Source organism: Antedon bifida, chromosome 9, assembly GCF_963402885.1.
Source record: "Antedon bifida chromosome 9, ecAntBifi1.1, whole genome shotgun sequence".
NCBI classification, from domain to species: domain Eukaryota; kingdom Metazoa; phylum Echinodermata; class Crinoidea; order Comatulida; family Antedonidae; genus Antedon; species Antedon bifida.
Window position 1 is genome coordinate 9,371,940 of NC_136234.1, and position 20,335 is coordinate 9,392,274.

The window sequence follows — 20,335 nt, forward strand, 5'->3', positions numbered from 1 at the left end:
GTTACCATATTTACTTTCAGATTCTTTATCAATTTAAACGACTAGGTCAGCAAAATCATGGTATTTTGTACCGGACTTTCGGTTTTAGTTGAAGAAACCTTATTTAAATAACAATTTACGAGTGTGCAGTTAAAGACCCCTTCCCTACAATTTGTGAAGTTTTGTAAGAATAATACATATATATTACTTTAAAAACATTAAACCAGGTCATTCCTTGTCTTAAATGTACGTTTTATGGTAAATTATGATAAAAAGTAGTAGTTGAACAACAGCGCGATTGTCACGTGTGAAAATAACCCTGTGATATCCACAAATTTCGATAGGTAACGCTAAATTTTGTCGTTGTAAAAGACAAAAATGGAACAATAGCGTAGTACTGAAAACTAATGTTATCAATCTACGTTTCGCGGTAACTCCAACATAGATAAGGTAGGTATCCAAGGCGGAGATTTATACCGAAGTTTTTCCATTGTGCTCGTCTATGTCAGAATTAACCATAATTTATATATAGATTGACATTTTTCATTTGAGACATCACCACAATGTTTAGTTTTTGTAGAACTTCAAATTGTGGAACGTTAAATTTGAAAGAAGTCCTCTTGTGGAAGTAATATGTGCAAAATCTCGTCGTCTTGTCGACTTGTGTGAGGATATAAGTTAAAAGGTTGGATGTTTGGATCTTGGATGTTTCCATGTATAGAAACATCTTGCTAGGAAAAATGAAAAAAAAGACAGTGGAAACCATAATACGTAGCCATAGCATCGACAAGGGTTCGAGGCTTACTCACTCCATGGTTCTGTTGGTAGAGTCCTCTCGGATAAGGACTATAAACTGTAGGTCAAGTGTACACATCTGGCTCTTGTGCACTAGTACATCTTTCAAGTAGGGGTTACCCAGGTGTACTAGTTCACACTTAGCCACTGTCACAAACTCATCATATATATACACTGGGCTCTCTCGGAGAACAGTCTTAGACTGAAGAGGCTACCAAGTATAAAGAATAAATAATAATAACAAGCTTATTTTTACCAGTAGCTTCAATATAAAGTAATCAGAGTGACTTGCAGAGAGTTTTGTAGATCTAGACAACTCAGATCATCAAATGGATCATTTTGTTGTTTGTTTGTTTCATTTATTTATTTCCTACACATTGAACAAAAAGAACACAATGTGTAAAATGAGATCAAAATAAGTAAAAATTACTTTAAGCATTGACCACCTGAACAGTTGTCGACATGACAAGAAAACTAATAACTCTAAAATATTGACAACAAAATATTAAAAGGAAAAAAAAAAAATAAATAAATAACATGGAATGTTATCAAATAATTAAAGTTAAAACTAACTAATACAAGGTTATTTACTGTCAAATCATCAAAACCGATTTCAAAAAAGATAAATTAGGAAATATAGTTGTTAATTAGTGATTGCTTATATATGTGATTTTAAAACTGGCTATGGATTTCTTAGATTTTAGCTGAATTGGTAGTTGATATAGATATAGTATAGAGTTACTAGTAATAGTGATGGATGAAATTTTGGGTGAAAATGAAATGAGGAAAAACGCATTGGATAATTGTGATAAGTGAATGGTTTGCTAAAGAGGGAAGTGATATAGGTTGGAAGAGAGTTTTGTGATAATCGAAACATAAAGATAGCAGTTTGTAATTTATTGATATCAAAAATATTTAGGACCTTCAGGTTATAAAATAAGGGCTTAGAATGAGAGTTAGCAGTGGCACATGTGTCTGGCATAATTAAGATTGTATAACACAATAGACCAGGAGCTATTCAGCGAACGTCTTACTTAAGCAAGTGCATGTGACTGAAATCGTTCCATTATCAATCAGAGGGTAGGTTATTTTAAATACTACAATATTACACGTTTTCTTACTAATATTGTAACTTGTAGTAGAGGTCTACGACTTAAATCATAGAGAAAATATGGACGTATGTAGGACAAAATCGGGCATCTCAGCGGTAATGTACAAACATTAACAATGTTTTTATTTCCAGATAACAGACCATTTAAGTGAGATTTACACAAATAATACGTCATATTTATAAGACTGTAACTGTTTTTAAAAATAAGCATAGTTGCAAAAAAACCCTACCTAGTAGGTTCTCTGATGATCTGTTCTACACTGCGAAGAAGTGGCTCTAACCTAATAGCTTTCTTGATCTTTTGTATTTGAATGGGTTTAGCTAAAACAATACCACTTGTTGGAAGTTCTGCTAAGCCTGGTAGATCTGGAATTACCTTTGCATCACTCATTGTTGGTCCATTACTGAGGAAGAAAAAACGTTGTTCAAAAAAGTAAAAAGAAATAAAGCAAGTGGTCCTGATAACATTAGCGGCTGTATTCTGAGGACATGTGCCCATGAACTGTCTATTCCTTTTACCAAACTGTTTCAAATGTCGTTAGATAATCATATTGTACCATCGGTCTGGAAAGATGCATCTATTATTCCAGTACCCAAAATTCCAAACCCTAAGATTTTGAATGACTACTGCCCAATAGCCTTAACCTCGACAGTGATGAAATGTTTTGAAAAATGTATGTGTAACTTAATTATTACTCCCTTATCCCATTTAATTGATCCATATCAGTTTGCATACCAATCATGCAGATCTGTCGACGATGCGATCCTAACTCTTACACAATTGTTAAACCAGCATACAAATAACTTAAGTTGTTATGCGACTTCTCCTCAGCATTTAATACCCTTAATCCTGCCATCTTAATAGATAAGTTGATTAAGTTAGAGGTGAACCCATCCATAATTAAATGGATTGAAAGTTTCTTACACTCTTCGATAGTTGAGAGTGTGCTCACTTTCTGTTGTGTTGCCTGGTTCTGTGCATGTAGATCAGAAGAAAAAACCAGATTACAACGAATATTAAATAAAGTAGGTAGGATCACAGGATCTAGACATAATTTGGATGACCTTTGCAACAAAATCATAAGAAATAAGGCTATGAAAATGTGCGACGACACAAACCACCCTTTAAATAAATATTATGTTAAAATGAGATCAAAAAGACTAAATGTGCTGAGATCGTGCAATAGTAGGGTAATGCGATATTTTAATTCTTTTCTTCCGTATTCCATTAGACTGTTAAATGATATTGCATAATTTGTAATTTTTGATGTATTGCAGTTTTTTATTATATATATAGTCAAAAGTAGTTTTATGTTCATACTTAGTACTTTGTTAAATAATATATAGTGTTTTTAAATATTGTAATTAATTATATTGTGAAAAGCACTCAAAAATATTTTCCTATGTGGACGAAATAAAGTTGAATTGAATGAAGATGATAAACTATGTAAGATGAATGCAAGAGTACATGTTATTTTAAAATGACCTGACCTGACTGACAGTTTCATGAGCACTTTCTTCAAAGTGACTCTATTGTTAGGCGAACACCACCTAATAGTGAGCTTTTTGGTTAGCAATATAGTCGTCACTATATAAAGTTTGTTCGTTCTTTCAGTACTGATTTTAACCACCTGATGTAACCCTGTTTACTAATTAAATTGAGTTAGATAATTAGTTATTGACGATTAAAACAAATTTAGGTTCAACGATTTGCCCCAAATAGGGATGTTTTTCGATCGTGGTATACACTGTCTAATGAATTTCCATTTTTAAAAATACCCGCACACAATAAGACGAGGATGCTTCACATTTACCTATCTCCTTATATGATAATTATTTTAATAGCTGAAAACCGGTTGAACAGCTCGAGTACAGCATCATAATGTTGAAAAAAATACTAGATTTAATATACGTTTATATAAATGTATTGATTTGCGATGAATGGAACCCTCCCAGTTTGGTTTAACACAAGTAGGTAAATTTATGAGCCCTTGGTTTAACACAAGTAGGTAAATTTATGGGCCCTTGGAGAATAAACTTAAAACCTTAAGATATAGTATTGCAATACTTTGACAATACTGTAAATACGTATTAACCATTTTTGGTCGGTATTTGAATAGAAAATTATGTGTGGTAACTGTTAGATATATAAAACACATATACAAAGTATTACTGCGAGTGTGGGTAGGCTCTACTGTTAGATATATAAACACATAATATACAAAAAACACTTTATTACTGACAGTTGCTTCTCAACATTTGTATTAATTAATAATTAATAGTATTGCAATACTTTGACAATACTGTAAATACGTATTAACCATTTTTGGTCTGCATTTGAATAGAAAATTATGTGTGGTACTGTTAGATATATAAACACATATACAAAGTATTACTGCGAGTGTGGGTAGGCTCTACTGTTAGATATATAAACACATAATATACAAAAAAAACTTTATTACTGACAGTTGCTTCTCAACATTTGTATTAATTAATAATTAATAGTATTGCAATACTTTGACAATACTGTAAATACGTATTAACCATTTTTGGTCTGCATTTGAATAGAAAATTATGTGTGGTACTGTTAGATATATAAACACATATACAAAGTATTACTGCGAGTGTGGGTAGGCTCTACTGTTAGATATATAAACACATAATATACAAAAAAAACTTTATTACTGACAGTTGCTTCTCAACATTTGTATTAATTAATAATTAATCGCGTCACTACTCGACTCTTTCTCATGCTATGCTATTGTTGTTGGATTTTTGTTGATTTGGAGAGCATCCGCACATGTACCCATACAGTATGCGTGAGTTAACTCAGGTCAAGGGTTAAAGATGTATTGTCCCCCAAAATCATGAAAAATAAAGATTTTTAAAATCGGACTTTGAATAGGCCATTTTGCAGTTTTAATGAAGTTGTTCACTTCCATAAGAAAAAAAACGGGGGAAAAAAATTATTTCACCTATAAAAAGACAAAATAAACAGTTAAATTACCCAAAAACTCATTGTCTTCCAGACAATTTGACCATTTTTTGCTTTAAATTAAATTTTTCTCAGGTACTGTAAATAAATTTTTTTCAGACCCAATTTTTTGTGAGAGTGAATAACTATTATGTGACATTAAAATAACATATTCAACAAAAAAATGTAAAAAAATATTTTTTTAGGGGGACAATGTATCTTTAAATTAAACCGGAACACATTGCATCCGGTTGGTTAATTTTTGCTTTAAATTACGATTTTCTCGGGTAAATCATTTTTTTTTTTATCCAATTTTTGGTCAAAATGAATAACTTTAAAATGGCCTATTCAACAAAAATAGTAAAAAAAAATGTTTTCAGGGGGACAATATAACTAAGGTATTGTGAAATGCAGTTTGTGACTTACCTACATGTAAGTGGAGGGGATGCTAGTCAAGTCGCCCCATCGTAAAGTTTCCCCATACAAAGTTTCCCCATACAAAGTTGCCCCATACAAAGTCGCCCATCGCAAAGTCGCCCAATCGCAAAGTCTCCCCATTGCAAAGTCGCCCCAACACAAAGTCGCCCCTAATCTAAACGTTAAAATAGTTTACAAGTTCGTAAAATTATGCAATGATATTCTTGCACAAATTGAACACAAAATAACATGTAACGTGTAGGTATAAAAGTGGTAGCCCTGCCGTGTAGTCTCATGTCACACTACATCGATCAGTTGCTCCCATCAGAGAGGAAGCCCCCGACTTAATTACTCCATGGTCACACTAAACGCGTTAGCTCACCAGGCGGAAACACCCATAATTACTCCACCTTGGTCGCACTACAACGCACCAGCTCAAGAAGGGGAAATCACGACTTTTACGATTATATCGGTCACGTTCAAAATCGGTCGCGTTCAATTTTGGTCTCGATAAAATGATGTTACGATCTAGATTATTTTTAGTTTGGTCGATGAATATTCATTACTAATAAATTGTTTTTATTTTACAGGTCTAGGAGGAAGATGTGTACCTTCAAAAATGACATTGTGTAAACATAGTTGAAGATATCATTCGACATATGTACATGTACAATTATTTTAATGTGAACTATTGCTAGTCCAGAAAACTTATTTTATTATTTATTTCTATTTCAATTGTAAAGTTTATATTGTTGTGTCTTGAGTAGATGAAATTTGTTAGCTTCTTCTTCATTGTTAAAAATTTCAAAATTATCGACACAACTACCAATAGTTAAAAATAAAAGAAGCCATAAAATGGAATAACCTATCTCTAAACAAACAAATAACTTGTTAAAAAATCAATCTGAAAATTTAAATACTCATCTGTATAAAGGTATATATAACAAACATCAAGGGGTCAAGATGATGTAGACAACTCGTGAGTAGGTTGGATGAAGATTTTGAGTAATTTTAAGGAGTGCGTACGAAACTGCATTAGCGCCGGACTAGTAATACTAATAAAGTATATTTTCAATTTTAATTTGAAAACCGGTATGAAAATAGTACTTTTTAAAGAAAGCGGTGGGTGGTAGGACCAGCCTGCCATGGATGGTTGGGTGGAGCTAAGAAAACTGTGAAAAATAGAGCTGCTAGGTCTCTGCAAAACATTGAAATATGAAACGAAAATATAGGTCTACAGAACCAGCCCACCATGGTTGGGGTGAATCTACAGTAAGAACATTTTAAAAAATAGAGTTGTCCCCAGACAATGCACTGACTGTATTGTACTTCGAAATATAAACCGAAATGTATAAGTATCCATGATCAGCTCTATAATTGGGGTTGAGCTAAGAAAACTAGAGCTGCAGGTCTTCAAAAATTACACTTACTGTATACTTGGCCATTTTGGAGGGGAATGCGTCTGCAAGCGTAGCCCATTTTCTGTCGGGGAAATCAGTTTATTTCCCAGATGTATGCGTGCGTACCATCTGGACTTTCGATGTAGGCCTACACATTCTGATCCCTGGATGGAACGTCCGTAAACCGTAATGGGCTGGGCCCAATGTTAAACGATTCGTACAAAGGGACATCGCTAGACAAATGCGTACCTTATTAGATCGCTGGCAATAATGCATGCATGTAAAGTGTAATAACCCTCCCGACGTACTAAACAAAATGGAACGTCACGATTTTCTAGGCTCTGAAGCTATGATGTGAAGCCGAATGATTTTTACTGTATATTATATTCCCCGACGAAAAATACTCGCAACTCTTTTAATTTTGTTATGCTGTCGGAAGTTCGGCAACATTATTCACAATATCACCTTAAACGGTGTCAATCAAGGACTTACAAAGTTGGAAAAGTTCTTGAAAAAATATAGGCCTAGCCTAATATAATTAATGAATTAACCGAAAATTGGGACAAACCGCTAATTAGTACATCCTAGCTAGGCTAGGCCTAACTAATGAGATAGTAGAGTAGGTCTAGCCTAGCCCTAGCTAGAGGGTGAAAACGGTTATTAGACGATCGGGACCACGGACGATCGGGCCCACATCACATCAAGGGTGAAAGACGATCGAGACCAGAGACGATCGGGCCCAAAACATTCTCGGGAAATTTTTAAAAATAATTATTCGATTTAAAGTCAGAAAAATATGAAAACATGTATTACCAAATCAGGTTTCAAGCATGTGCTATTAATTTTGTCGCGAGAGAGAAGTCATGTTATATCACACTGTATAGAGCAAAAATTAAATACGGGAATACATTATACAACACAATAAAAACATCAAAAAAAAAATCAAAATCAATCACATTTATTCATAAATCGAGAGTATTTGGTAAGAAATTCTTAAAACCAGTAGTGTTAATTAGGGGAAAATTATGATAAAATCAGAAAAATCTAACTAGGCTTAACCTTTTTAATTAAATCTTACGCAAGAAAAGCACGTTGACACTAAGCACTAGGAACGAAATGTGGAACATTATTTTATATAACACAAAAGACTATCGGGCCCAACGCTAAGACGCTATAGGCCTCGGTAACGGGATGATTCGGCCCTGGGATGATTCGGCCCTGGGACGATTCGGCACACTTAAATTTATCGGCTTTGATATGCATTTATAAGCATAAAATAAGCTTTTTTCCCAAAAATTTATTTTCAGAGAGAATATGGGGTAGCACTACTAGGGATAAAGATGCAATAAATAAAGCAAACATTTTGAAAACATTGTCGAAAATGATCATTTTTTAGTCACGCGAACGATGTAAACAAGTTACGCCCTCTGTTGGTCGCTTGGCGAATGCACGAAATAAACAAGGTTTTCGGAGTAATAAATTGAATATAAAATTACGTTTTTTTAGTAATTTATTATAGGCCTAGGCCTAGGCTATATATTATATCAACTTTGTCAATATCAATAAAATACGGAGGTTTACGATGCAATCGGTCGCGTCTGAAATCGGTCGCGTTTGAAATCGGTCGCGATAAAATCAACTTTCGGTATTTTGTATGGCGCGCCGCTAGAGCTATACTTTTGATGATATCGGTCGCGTTTGAAATCGGTCGCGCTATTTTGTATGGATCGAGCGGGATGCATGCTAGAGCGGGATATACATGTTTCGTTTTATATAGATTTAATTGATATTTTTTAGGAACTAGATTATTTATGTGGATATTTTTTACTTGGTTAATAAATATTTATTATCAATCATTAAATTATTTTTTTTTTGTATTTCACAGGTCTCGGAGAAGGACTGTGTCTTTTTAAAATGGCCATTTCTAAAACACGTTTAAATATTATATTAGGCATAATGTTATATTAGGCATATAATAATTTACCTCTATATTTATATGTACTGTAATTAATATATTATTATATAGAGAATATACGTCTGTCGTGTCTTTTATTATGCAAACAATTACGTAAAAGAGAACAATTTATTTAAAAACAATCATTTTTACAATATAGCCCGTAAAGCCAGCGTATCCATTTTTATACTTATGCATACTGTGGCAGATTATATCATATCCATGTCGTTAACAACATACTATTCGATCACCTTATTTTTATTTCATTTTTATTTCTATTTTATTTATATCCGTTATGTAGGATAATATTAAGTGTATAATGATTATAGGTCTTTTGTTATTTAAACTTTAACCCTTGGCTTGTGTTATTTAATTAGTTGTTTTTTTAAATTTTATTCATTGGACTTGATAATGACTCCACAATGGAGTCGAAAAATCGTTCTTTTTTTAAGCGTTATTTTTCTATTATGTATTTATAATGATTATTGTTGAGGCAAATCACGTGTATATTTTTATTTCTAATGTTTAAAATAGTTTTTAGTAAAATGATCATTATATGCGGATGGTTAAAAGGCGAGTTACTTTATTCTTTATTTAGCCTTTAAAATCGAAATACATTTAAAACATAGGTAACAAAATCAAGACACGTGGAAATCTAAGGAGGCAAGGATAAGCAAAAGCAATTAAAATCGCTGTAGCTCACAGGCTTGCTTATCCATAATAATTCCAAATAAAGCACTGTTTCTATAATTTGACAGTATGATTTATATATAATTTACGTATATACGTCGGCGATAGGCCTACTATAGATTTTAATTTGAATATCTTTTATTTCTTCATTTATAATAATCATTTAATGTAAATAATTAAGTAAGTGCAACTCAGTGTCTCACATTCATACGCCGTTCGTAAATCTAAATGTTTAAATATCAGTGCAGATTACCTCTTTGAGAATCGTGTCCACCTTTATTATCCATACATTATTATTCTCGCATCTATCATTGTACATCATAGTCATACTGTAGGCCGGTAGGTTGATTTAAAACGGCATAGTATCTATATATTTTATTAATATCCTAAAACCATACGTAATTGTTTGCATAATAAAAGACACGACATACGTATATTCTATATATTAATTACAGTACATATAAATAGAGGAATTATTATATGCCTAATATAACATTATGCCTAATATAATATTTAAACGTGTTTAGAAATGGCCATTTTGAAAAGACACAGTCCTTCTCCGAGACCTGTGAAATACAAAAAAAATTAATTTAATGATTGATAATAAATACTTATTAACCAAGTAAAAAATATCCACATAAATAATCTAGTTCCTAAAAAATATCAATTAAATCTATATAAACGAAAAATGTATATCCCGCTCTAGCATGCATCCCGCTCGATCCATACAAAATAGCGCGACCGATTTCAAACGCGACCGATTTCAAATGCGACCGATATCATCAAAAGTATAGCTCTAGCGGCAAAATACCGGAAGTTGATTTTATCGCGACCGATTTCAAACGCGACCGATTTCAAGCACGACCGATTTCATCTGACACCAATACGGATTGTTAAACACCTTTAAAAACTTGATAAATACCAAAAAATGAATATGAATTTGGTCTAAAGTGAGACGTTTCGGCCGACAAAGTGGGCCGAATCGTCCCACCAAAAGTGGGCCGAATAGTCCCGGGGCGAATCGTCTCAGGGCCGAATCGTCCCTGAACCATAGGCCTCTATGACTAGGCCTATGTTATGCCACACGTCCAGTTCAAATTGGATAAAACGTTACCTTTATTTAAAACACGTAGGCCTAGATGTTTTTACTGAAGTCGACAGAACACAGTTGTACCGTAGCGCGAAGGTAGCCTTGGCCGATCCCCTTGGCCTAGCCTAGGCCTAAGTATATCAAAGAATATATCACAAAAAAAAACAAAAAGCGTAGTCTAGCTAGGTAGGCTAGTCGATAGGCAGTTTGCTGCACAGCACGTCGCTAGTGAGGTATATTCAGAGCGTCATTCTGACGACTGGAGCATTCTCTACTTCTCTACGGAGCGCCATTTATGCCTTTATTAACTTCAATAATAGAAATAATACAACGGTAACTGCTCAAGTGGACCCAATTTAGCACCAGGGTAGCACAGTGATATAAAATAGAAATAAAGTCACTAAATTATAATATCTTTTCGTATGTTAAAACACCGTGCTCAAGTGGACACAATTTGGCACCAGGGGAGCACAGTGATATAAAATAGAAATAAGTCACTGATGTTAATATCTTTTCGTATGTTAATACACTGTGCCCGAGTAGACCCAATTAAGTTTCAATATATTTTCGTATGTTAATACATTGTGCTCCAGTAGATCCAATTTGGCGCCAGTGGTGAAGCACACCGAAATAGTCACATACAAAAACATCCAGAAAAAATTCTTCTGGAATTCAAGAATATTTCAAACTTGGTATATATGTTCAATGTCGGTTACTCCATCCGTAATGCAAAAGAAAAATTTGTTTCAAGCCATATCAGTGATTTTAATTACTTGCGTTTGTCTAAGATAAATACTTATTTAGTTTCCCCGGAAAGGGCACCTATCGATTCATTGAAATATGAAATTAAATATTAAGTCTCCAGTACTAGCCCACCATGGTTGGGGCAGAGCTAATAATGAAAAAGAGTCCAGAATTGCACTTATACTTATACTTACTATACATAATCACCTATGATATTTTTGATATTTGTTAAAAATTCAACTATCCAGATGCGACTTCAAAATTTTAGGTGGAGTTTTCTACTTTAAAAACTCGACTTCGTATATGCCTATAAGGCCTAGCCCGGCGGCGGAATTAGTCTAAGCTTCGAAATCGGTCTGGAAATCGGCATCTTTGCAAATGTTCTATATTTGATCTTATTTCACTCTCCATTAACCCCATACAAAAATCATCGGAGACAAACTATCTGTTTAAAACGTGTTTATTCTGGGACACACCAACTACCATAAACGTTTATTCATAACATATTACAATACAATATCTTGCATGAATCGGACATTTCGCTACCAATGTAGCAACATTGATTAACAAAATCAAAATTCAACAGTGAGGCGTGTTGACCGCGAATTACTAACAACACCATCTTTCCCACTACACCTGCACAAACTCATTTGCATAACAACGAACGGCATACCAAACTACGATGAGACATACATTCTCTTCTAAACACGTAACGAAGATAATTAATTTCTTTTTTACATTAAAATTGAGGGCGCTAAACATAAAATTTACGAGATCAAATACATGTAGCGAAAGCCAAAAAAAATGTGCTCTCCCTGCCTCAGCACTAAGGCCCTGCCACAGCCTTGGGGTCGTTTCCACCACATCATCACCAGATGCATTGCTAGTGCCTTCTCAAGATGTGTGGTGGAAAGGGGGACGTATAATTCTGTGAACCCCAAACACAGTTGGTCGCATACCTTTTACTCTATTCCACCGACCAGCGTGGGAATCGAACCCACGACATATGTGTTGTCAACACGACGCTCAGTCGCCTGAGCTAACTGGTGATTTTGGTTTTAACAAGGTTAATATGATATTTATGACGTAATGATGAATTACGTAATACACGTATAAATAGACTATTATCAACTGTTCGGCCGTGTACTACTTTATGGCGTAACGGGTAATGCTCAGGTTTGAGTTCTCTCAGTATTGGGTTCGAACCTCTACGGATATTTTTTTTTTTATTGAAAATAAATATTGTTTTTGAAAGTGAGATATTTTGAGGGTTGTAAATGTCAGGCCTAAACAAGTGGACCTTTTTTAAAATCAGAAACAAAGTTGCATGGCATTATTTTTCATCGATTCATCATTCATTTCATATAAATAGACTATTATCAGCTCTTCAGCAATGTACTGATGTGTGGCGTAACGGGTGATGCTAAGGTTTGAGTGCTCTCAGCATTGGGTTCGAACCTCTACGGATATTTGTATTTTTTTTTAATTCAAAATAAATATTGTTTTTGAAAGTGAGATATTTTGAGGGTTGTAAATGTCAGGCCTAAACAAGTGGACCTTTTTTAAAATCAGAAATAAAATTGCATGACATTATTTTTCATTAAATAGACTGCCATAAAGCCTCGAAAAGAAGCCAATGTGCTCCTTCATTTTTAGTACTCATGGGTGGGCTTCTTTTCCACCTGGAGTTGTGTTCGAGAGCTGCTGGGTTCCCGCCCGGAAAATGTTTTATTTACATGATTTGAACAATCTTCTAATGTAAAGATTAACAGCATCACAATTTAACAGTGTGGCGTGTTGACCGCGAATGAGTAACATGTTATCTTCCCCTTAATACACGTGCACAAACTCATTTGCATAACAACCACGACGGCATACCAAACTGTTTAAAATGAGATATAACATTTTAGTGATTTTATTTCTATTTTATATCCCTGTACTCCGCTCGTACTAAATTGGGTTCATTGAGCTAGTTTGGTACGCCTCACTGTTGAATGTTGATTTTGTTAATCAATGTTGCTACATTGGTAGCGAAATGTCCGATTCATGCAAGATATTGTATTGTAATATGTTATGAATAAACGTTTATGGTAGTCATGGTGTGTATGGCCGCACCGTCCCAGAATAAACACGTTTTAAACAGATAGTTTGTCTCCGATGATTTTTGTATGGGGTTAATGGAGAGTGAAATTAGGCCTTAGGCATATACGAAGTCGAGTTTTTAAAGTAGATAACTCCACCTAAAATTTTGAAGTCGCATCTGGATAGTTGAATTTTTAACAAATATCATAAATATCATAGGTGATTATGTATGGTAATAAGTATAAGTGCAATTCTGGGCTCTATTTTCATTATTAGCTCTGCCCCAAACATGGTGGGCTAGTAGGCCTACTGGAGACTTAATATTTAATTTCATATTTCAATGAATAGGTGCACTTTCCGGGGACAAGCTCTATTGTCCTGGTGAGTCTTATATAGTTTGTTTCACATAATTTCAAATCATGTAAAGTACCATTTTTCGGGCGGGAATCTATGTAGCTCTATTTTTCAAAATTGTCTTTGCTCAGCCCCAAGTATGGTGGGGTACTGAAGATTCTTATGCATGTTGTTTGAAAAAATAATAGATGTCATTTTCGGGGACCTTGCAGCTCTATTTTAAACAGTTTGGTATGCCGTCGTGGTTGTTATGCAAATGAGTTTGTGCACGTGTATTATGGGGAAGATAATACTATGTTAGTCATTCGCGGTCAACACGCCACACTGTTAAATGTTGATGCTGTTAATCTTTACATTAGAAGATTGTTCAAATCATGTAAATAAAACATTTTCCGGGCGGGAACCCAGCAGCTCTCGAAAAGAACTCAAGGTGGAAAAGAAGCCCACCCATGAGTACTAAAAATGAAGGAGCACATGGGCTTCTTTTCGAGGCTTTATGGCAGTCTATTTAATGAAAAATAATGTCATGCAATTTTGTTTCTGATTTTAAAAAAGGTCCACTTGTTTAGGCCTGACCTTTACAACCCTCAAAATATCTCACTTTCAAAAATAATATTTATTTTGAATAAAAAAAAACAAACAAATATCCGTAGAGGTTCGAACCCAGTGCTGAGAGCACTCAAACCTGAGCATTACCCGTTACGCCACACATCAGTACATTGCTGAAGAGCTGATAATAGTCTATATATATGAAATGAATGATGAATCAATGAAAAATAATGCCATGCAACTTTGTTTCTGATTTTAAAAAAGGTCTACTTGTTTAGGCCTGACATTTACAACCCTCAAAATATCTCACTTTCAAAAACAATATTTATTTTCAATAAAAAAAAAAAAATATCCGTAGAGGTTCGAACCCAATACTGAGAGAACTCAAACCTGAGCATTACCCGTTACGCCATAAAGTAGTACACGACCGAACAGTTGATAATAGTCTATTTATACGTGTATTACGTAATTCATCATTACGTCATAAATATCATATTAACGTTGTTAAAACCAAAATGACCAGTTAGCTCAGGCGACTGAGCGTCGTGTTGACAACACGCATGTCGTGGGTTCGATTCCCACGCTGGTCGGTGGAATAGAGTTAAAGGTATGCGACCAACTGTGTTTGGGGTTCACAGAATTATACGTCCCCCTTTCCACCACACATCTTGAGAAGGCACTAGCAATGCATCTGGTGATGATGTGGTGGAAACGACCCCAAGGCTGTGGCAGGGCCTTAGTGCTGAGGCAGGGAGAGCACATTTTTGTTTGGCTTTTTTCGCTACATGTATTTGATCTCGTAAATTTTATGTTTAGCGCCCTCAATTTTAATGTAAAAAAGAAATTAATTATCTTCGTTACGTGTTTAGAAGAGAATGTATGTCTCACCGTAGTTTGGTATGCCGTTCGTTGTTATGCAAATGAGTTTGTGCAGGTGTAGTGGGAAAGATGGTGTTGTTAGTAATTCGCGGTCAACACGCCTCACTGTTGAATTTTGATTTTGTATAATCAATGTTGCTACATTGGTAGCGAAATGTCCGATTCATGCAAGATATTGTATTGTAATATGTTATGAATAAACGTTTATGGTAGTTGGTGTGTCCCAGAATAAACACGTTTTAAACAGATAGTTTGTCTCCGATGATTTTTGTATGGGATTAATGGAGAGTGAAATAAGATCAAATATAGAACATTTGCAAAGATGCCGATTTCCAGACCGATTTCGAAGCTTAGACTAATTCCGCCGCCGGGCTAGGCCTTATAGGCATATACGAAGTCGAGTTTTTAAAGTAGAAAACTCCACCTAAAATTTTGAAGTCGCATCTGGATAGTTGAATTTTTAACAAATATCATAAATATCATAGGTGATGTATAGTAAGTATAAGTATAAGTGCAATTCTGGACTCTTTTTCATTATTAGCTCTGCCCCAACCATGGTGGGCTAGTACTGGAGACTTAATATTTAATTTCATATTTCAATGAATCGATAGGTGCACTTTCCGGGGAAACTAAATAAGTATTTATCTTAGACAAACGCAATAATTAAAATCACTGATATGGCTTGAAACAAATTTTTCTTTTGCATTACGGATGGAGTAACCGACATTGAACATATATACCAAGTTTGAAATATTCTTGAATTCCAGAAGAATTTTTTCTGGATGTTTTTGTATGTGACTATTTCGCTGTGCTCCACCGGGCGCCAAATTGGATCTACTGGAGCACAATGTATTAACATACGAAAATATATTGAAACTTAATTGGGTTTACTCGGGCAAAGATATTACCATCAGTGACTTATTTCTATTTTATATCACTGTGCTCCCCTGGTGCAAAATTGTGTCCACTTGAGCACGGTGTTTTAACATACGAAAAGATATTATAATTTAGTGATTTTATTTCTATTTTATATCACTGTGCTACCCTGGTGCTAAATTGGGTCCACTTGAGATTCGAGATTCAAGATTCAAGAAATTTTATTTGTCCATAAAAATGGAAATTCACTTTGCTTGGTAGATTAAAACAACAATATTGCAACAATTTAAAACGTGCAGTATTATAACAGATTAAAAATACAATACAGTTACCGTTGTATTATTTCTATTATTGAAGTTAATAAAGGCATAAATGGAAGGAAGTAGGGAAGTAGAGAATGCTCCAGTCGTCAGAATGACGCTCTGAATATACCTCCGCTAGTTATTGCATTCAATTCTGTTCGTGGATGGTATTTGTTTCCCACTGTAATTTCGCGTCGTGGCGTCACTTTTGTGTTTCTAACTCCCTCAAACCGTCATATAAGTCTGATTATTTCGTCGTGTGTGATGCGCGACAGCAAGATTGTTGTTTGATGCATGCCGTGTTGTGTATGTTTCGTGGAACGGATGTTGTATGATGTAGGTCGTCTAGGCCTAGGCCTAGCCCTAGAGGTAGGCTTAAGGACTTAACGTAGAAGAAATCTAGGCTAGGCCTATGTCTTTTCAATTAATTCATGGTATTTTTTAACTTATGTAGCCTGGCCTGGCTAATTAATGTTGAGCCTAGGCTAGGCTAGCCCTAGCCTAGGCTAGTAGTAGTAGGCCTACTAGGCTAGTAGTAGTGGCATATGACCGGTTGGGCTGCCGACAAGTTGAGCCGCCGGTAATTTCTATGAAACGCCCAGTGCGTCTTTTACGCCTTTTCGCGTAGTGATTAGAGTGGTGTCCTAGAGTATAAGTTCATGGTCTTTATGTTTATTGTGTCATGAAAATATATAATACTGGCCTATATAGGCCTAGCCTAGGCCTCCTAGCCTCTAGTCTAGGCCTAGCCCTAGGCTTTTTACATACTACAATTTTGTTAGTTTGAACCGCCATAACAACACAGCAATGGAAAGTAGGCCTAGAGGCCTGCCTAGTCATATTTAATAATTTAATTGTTTTTAATCTTTCAAGGTAAAAATCCCATACACTCCATAATATTTTTCTCACGTGTAGGCCTACCACGTATTAAATCACGTTGTCTCCATGACAATAGAGTATTGATATTCTTCGAATGAGGTTAAATAATTATTTTTTATTTACTATCTTTTAATATCATATTTTATTGAATTTTACAATTTTAATACACAAAATATTTTCCTAAAAAATGGTGATTTTATGTAATTATTTAACCGAAATGGTGTAGGCCTAGTTCATACAACTGGCGCCTGAGGGGGGCAACATGTTTACGTCATTTTTGGCTAAAAACGATCATTTTCAGTGATGTGTTAGGCCTTATATTTTGGAATCTACAAGTCAGATTTTCATAATTATTTCTTTAAATTGTAATATTTAATAATATATACTAAAAAGTGTGATATATAAACTTTTGAATATACATCATTATCCCTAATAAAAATAGAACTTCTATTAAATAGAAACGACCACCAGCGAAAGTTAGCATTTGGCGTTTCATAGAAAATAACGTTTTTCTGGCGGCGGCTCAACTTGGCCTAATCCGTAGTAGTGTAGGCTAGCTAGCAGCAGTAGTAGTACTATAGGCCTAGTAGCCTAGCCTAGGGCCAGGCCTAGTGAATACAGGTCAACCCATGCCAACTCGTACCCACCAACTCGTACCCAAATTTTGGCTTACTCGTACCCAACATTTTGGCTGACCCGTACCCATCATTGGCTGACCCGTACCCATCATTGGCTGGCCCGTACCCAAGTTTAATGCTATTTAAAGTATATTTATATTACATTTAAACCCAGTTTTATTACATTTTTAGATACCAATCATATGTTCGATATTATAATGGCAAAAACTATTGACCTAAAAAGTATAATAATATGTACAGACTCGTACGAAAAAAGCACAGCTTTCGTCGTATTTGGTACGTCGTCAAGTTAATACTTGAGGGCGCTGTTTTACATTGAAGATCAGAGCCACATATATGGCTGTGCTGCATTCTATTTTTTTTCATTTATGAATAGTTATTAATCTATTATTTACTACGAATAGTAGTACACGGATATTGAAATACCCACTAGCCTGTGATGATGAAAACTTGAATTATTAAAAGTAAACATGAATATCTTTTATACATAATTTGTATTTTCATTTTATTTTACAGATAATGAAGTAGGCCTAATGTGCTTTTTGAAAATCGTTTTAAAAATGGTTTTTGTTGTTTTGTTTTGCAAGTTTTGGAAAATATTAAACTGTTTTAACATTTCGAAAATATTTAATACATTTTCAAGTAGTCACTCGTATTTTAAAATCACGAAACTATTTAAGTGGATACCAGCCTCATTTTTGCTGCTAAGTGAGCATTAGAAAAATGAATCTAAGTAGATTAGGCATATTGCCGTTTATAAAACAAATCCCCTAGTATACAATGACGGATGTGAGAATAATAATAAAAGGTAACCTCCAATAATTTAACATTTAATTACAAACGACGTACGACATTTGCTGTTATTACGTTTTCATTTTATAATGATTAATACTGTATTATTATGACTAAAAAACAGAAATACATACTACTAAAACTAAAAAAAACCATCTTATCGCTGACAGATACTTACGGGCCTAAGTATACTCAGACACGTGTAGGTAGGCTTTCAGAACGTTTATATTATTTTAGTAAATAATACGACATCCATTGCCATGGAAAAACGGTCGTAGGTCATTAGTTTGTCTTATTTGACACATTATAGAATGCGTATTTTTTTTTAAAAAAAGGGAATCCCTCGTCAGCAAAAACACGTAGCTAGCTGTTATTGAGGAAACATCTACCAAAAATGTTTAATTGCCGTAAACAAACAGATCATTTTACTGAATTATTTAAGAAAAAAAATAAATAGAAAACGATCATACGCCACATTGCGTTGTCTATTTTTTGACACACTACAATGCGTTTTTTTTTAATATAAAAGAGGAATCCCCAGTCAGCAAAAACACGTAGCTGCATGTTATAGAAGAAAATCTGCCAAAATGTTTAATTGCCTTACAGTACGTGTATATGATCATTTTACTGAATTATTAATAAATAAAATATATGGAAATCGATCATACGTCATTGCTGAGTCGTCTCTTTGACGCCCTATAAATGTGTGTTTTTTTTATAATAAAAGGTTAATCCCGGTCAGCAAAAACACGTAACACGAAATCTACGAGTAATTCGACCCCATAGCCCTGCATGCCTTACAGTACGTGTATATGATCCCCGATATGATCATTTCACTGAATTATTAATAAATACAATATATGGAAAACGATCATACGTCATTACTGAGTCGTCTCTTTGACGCCCTATAAATGCATGTTTTTTTATAATAAAAGGTTAATCCCGGCCAGCAAAAACACATAACACGAAATCTACGAGTAATTCTACCCCATAGCCCTGCAGGCCTTACAGTACGTGTATAATGATCCCCGATATGATCATTTCACTGAATTATTAAAGATATATTGTCCCCCTAAAAAATAATTTTTTTTATTTTTGTTGTTGAATATGCCATTTTAATATCACATAATAGTTATTTACTATGACCAAAAACTTGAACCAAAAAAAAACACATTTTCCACCAAAAAAATGTAATTTAAAGCAAAATATACCTAAATTGTCTGGAAGACAATGGTTTTTGGTTGAAATTAACCATTTCTTTTGTCTTTTTATAAGTGAAATAATTATTTTTTAAGATTTTTTTTCTACAGAAGTGAATAACTTTATTAAAACCGTGAAATTGCCTATTCAAAATCTGATTTTATTAATCTTTATTTTTTCATGTTTTTGGGGGACAATACATCTTTAATAAATACAATATATGGAAACATTCATACGACTGAGTCGTCTCTTTGACGCCCTATAAATGCGTAATAAATAATAAATAATAAAAGGTTAATCCCGGTCAACAAAACAAATATATGCCTAATTAAACGAAGTTTACAATCAAATCAATGGTCATTTTTATTAGCACACATTTCACCGAGACCTGTAAAATAAAAAAAACAATTTAAATATAAAAATATTCATACGGCAAAAGCATACCACTAGTTTTGCGCCGATCAAATCATTACAAGTAATTATTCAAATTGGGTACGAGTTGGCATGGGTACAGGTTGGTTTGGGTACGGGTTAGCCAAAGTGGGTACGAGTTGACCAATTATTTGGGTACGGGTTAGCCAAGTTGGGTACGAGTTGGCATGGGTACGGGTTGGTTTGGGTACGGGTTGA

General features: G+C 34.4%; 2 protein-coding genes across 4 annotated transcripts in view; one reads left to right on the forward strand and one right to left on the reverse strand.

The window, feature by feature from the left end:
* The window catches only part of LOC144852481 (chromatin-remodeling ATPase INO80-like), an 85,336-nt gene extending 74,786 nt beyond the window's left edge, over positions 1 to 10,550 (reverse strand). For both annotated transcript variants that reach the window (XM_078710305.1, XM_078710304.1), the window contains exons 1-2: positions 10,435 to 10,550; positions 2,116 to 2,289 (exon numbers count right to left, since the gene is read on the reverse strand). In XM_078710305.1, the coding sequence (XP_078566431.1) occupies positions 2,116 to 2,276 (161 nt within the window). In that variant the 5' untranslated portion in view covers positions 2,277 to 2,289; positions 10,435 to 10,550. The remainder of the gene's footprint in view (positions 1 to 2,115; positions 2,290 to 10,434) is intronic.
* Positions 10,551 to 16,465: 5,915 nt separating this feature from the next.
* LOC144852487 (endoplasmic reticulum membrane-associated RNA degradation protein-like) overlaps positions 16,466 to 20,335 on the forward strand; it is a 52,400-nt gene continuing 48,530 nt past the window's right edge. The window contains exon 1 of one of the 2 annotated variants that reach the window (XM_078710318.1): positions 16,466 to 16,565. The gene's annotated coding sequence lies outside the window, so the exon portion shown is untranslated. Of the gene's footprint in view, positions 16,566 to 16,611; positions 16,647 to 20,335 lie in introns of those variants that run through there. The other variant, XM_078710317.1, reaches the window with a different exon arrangement.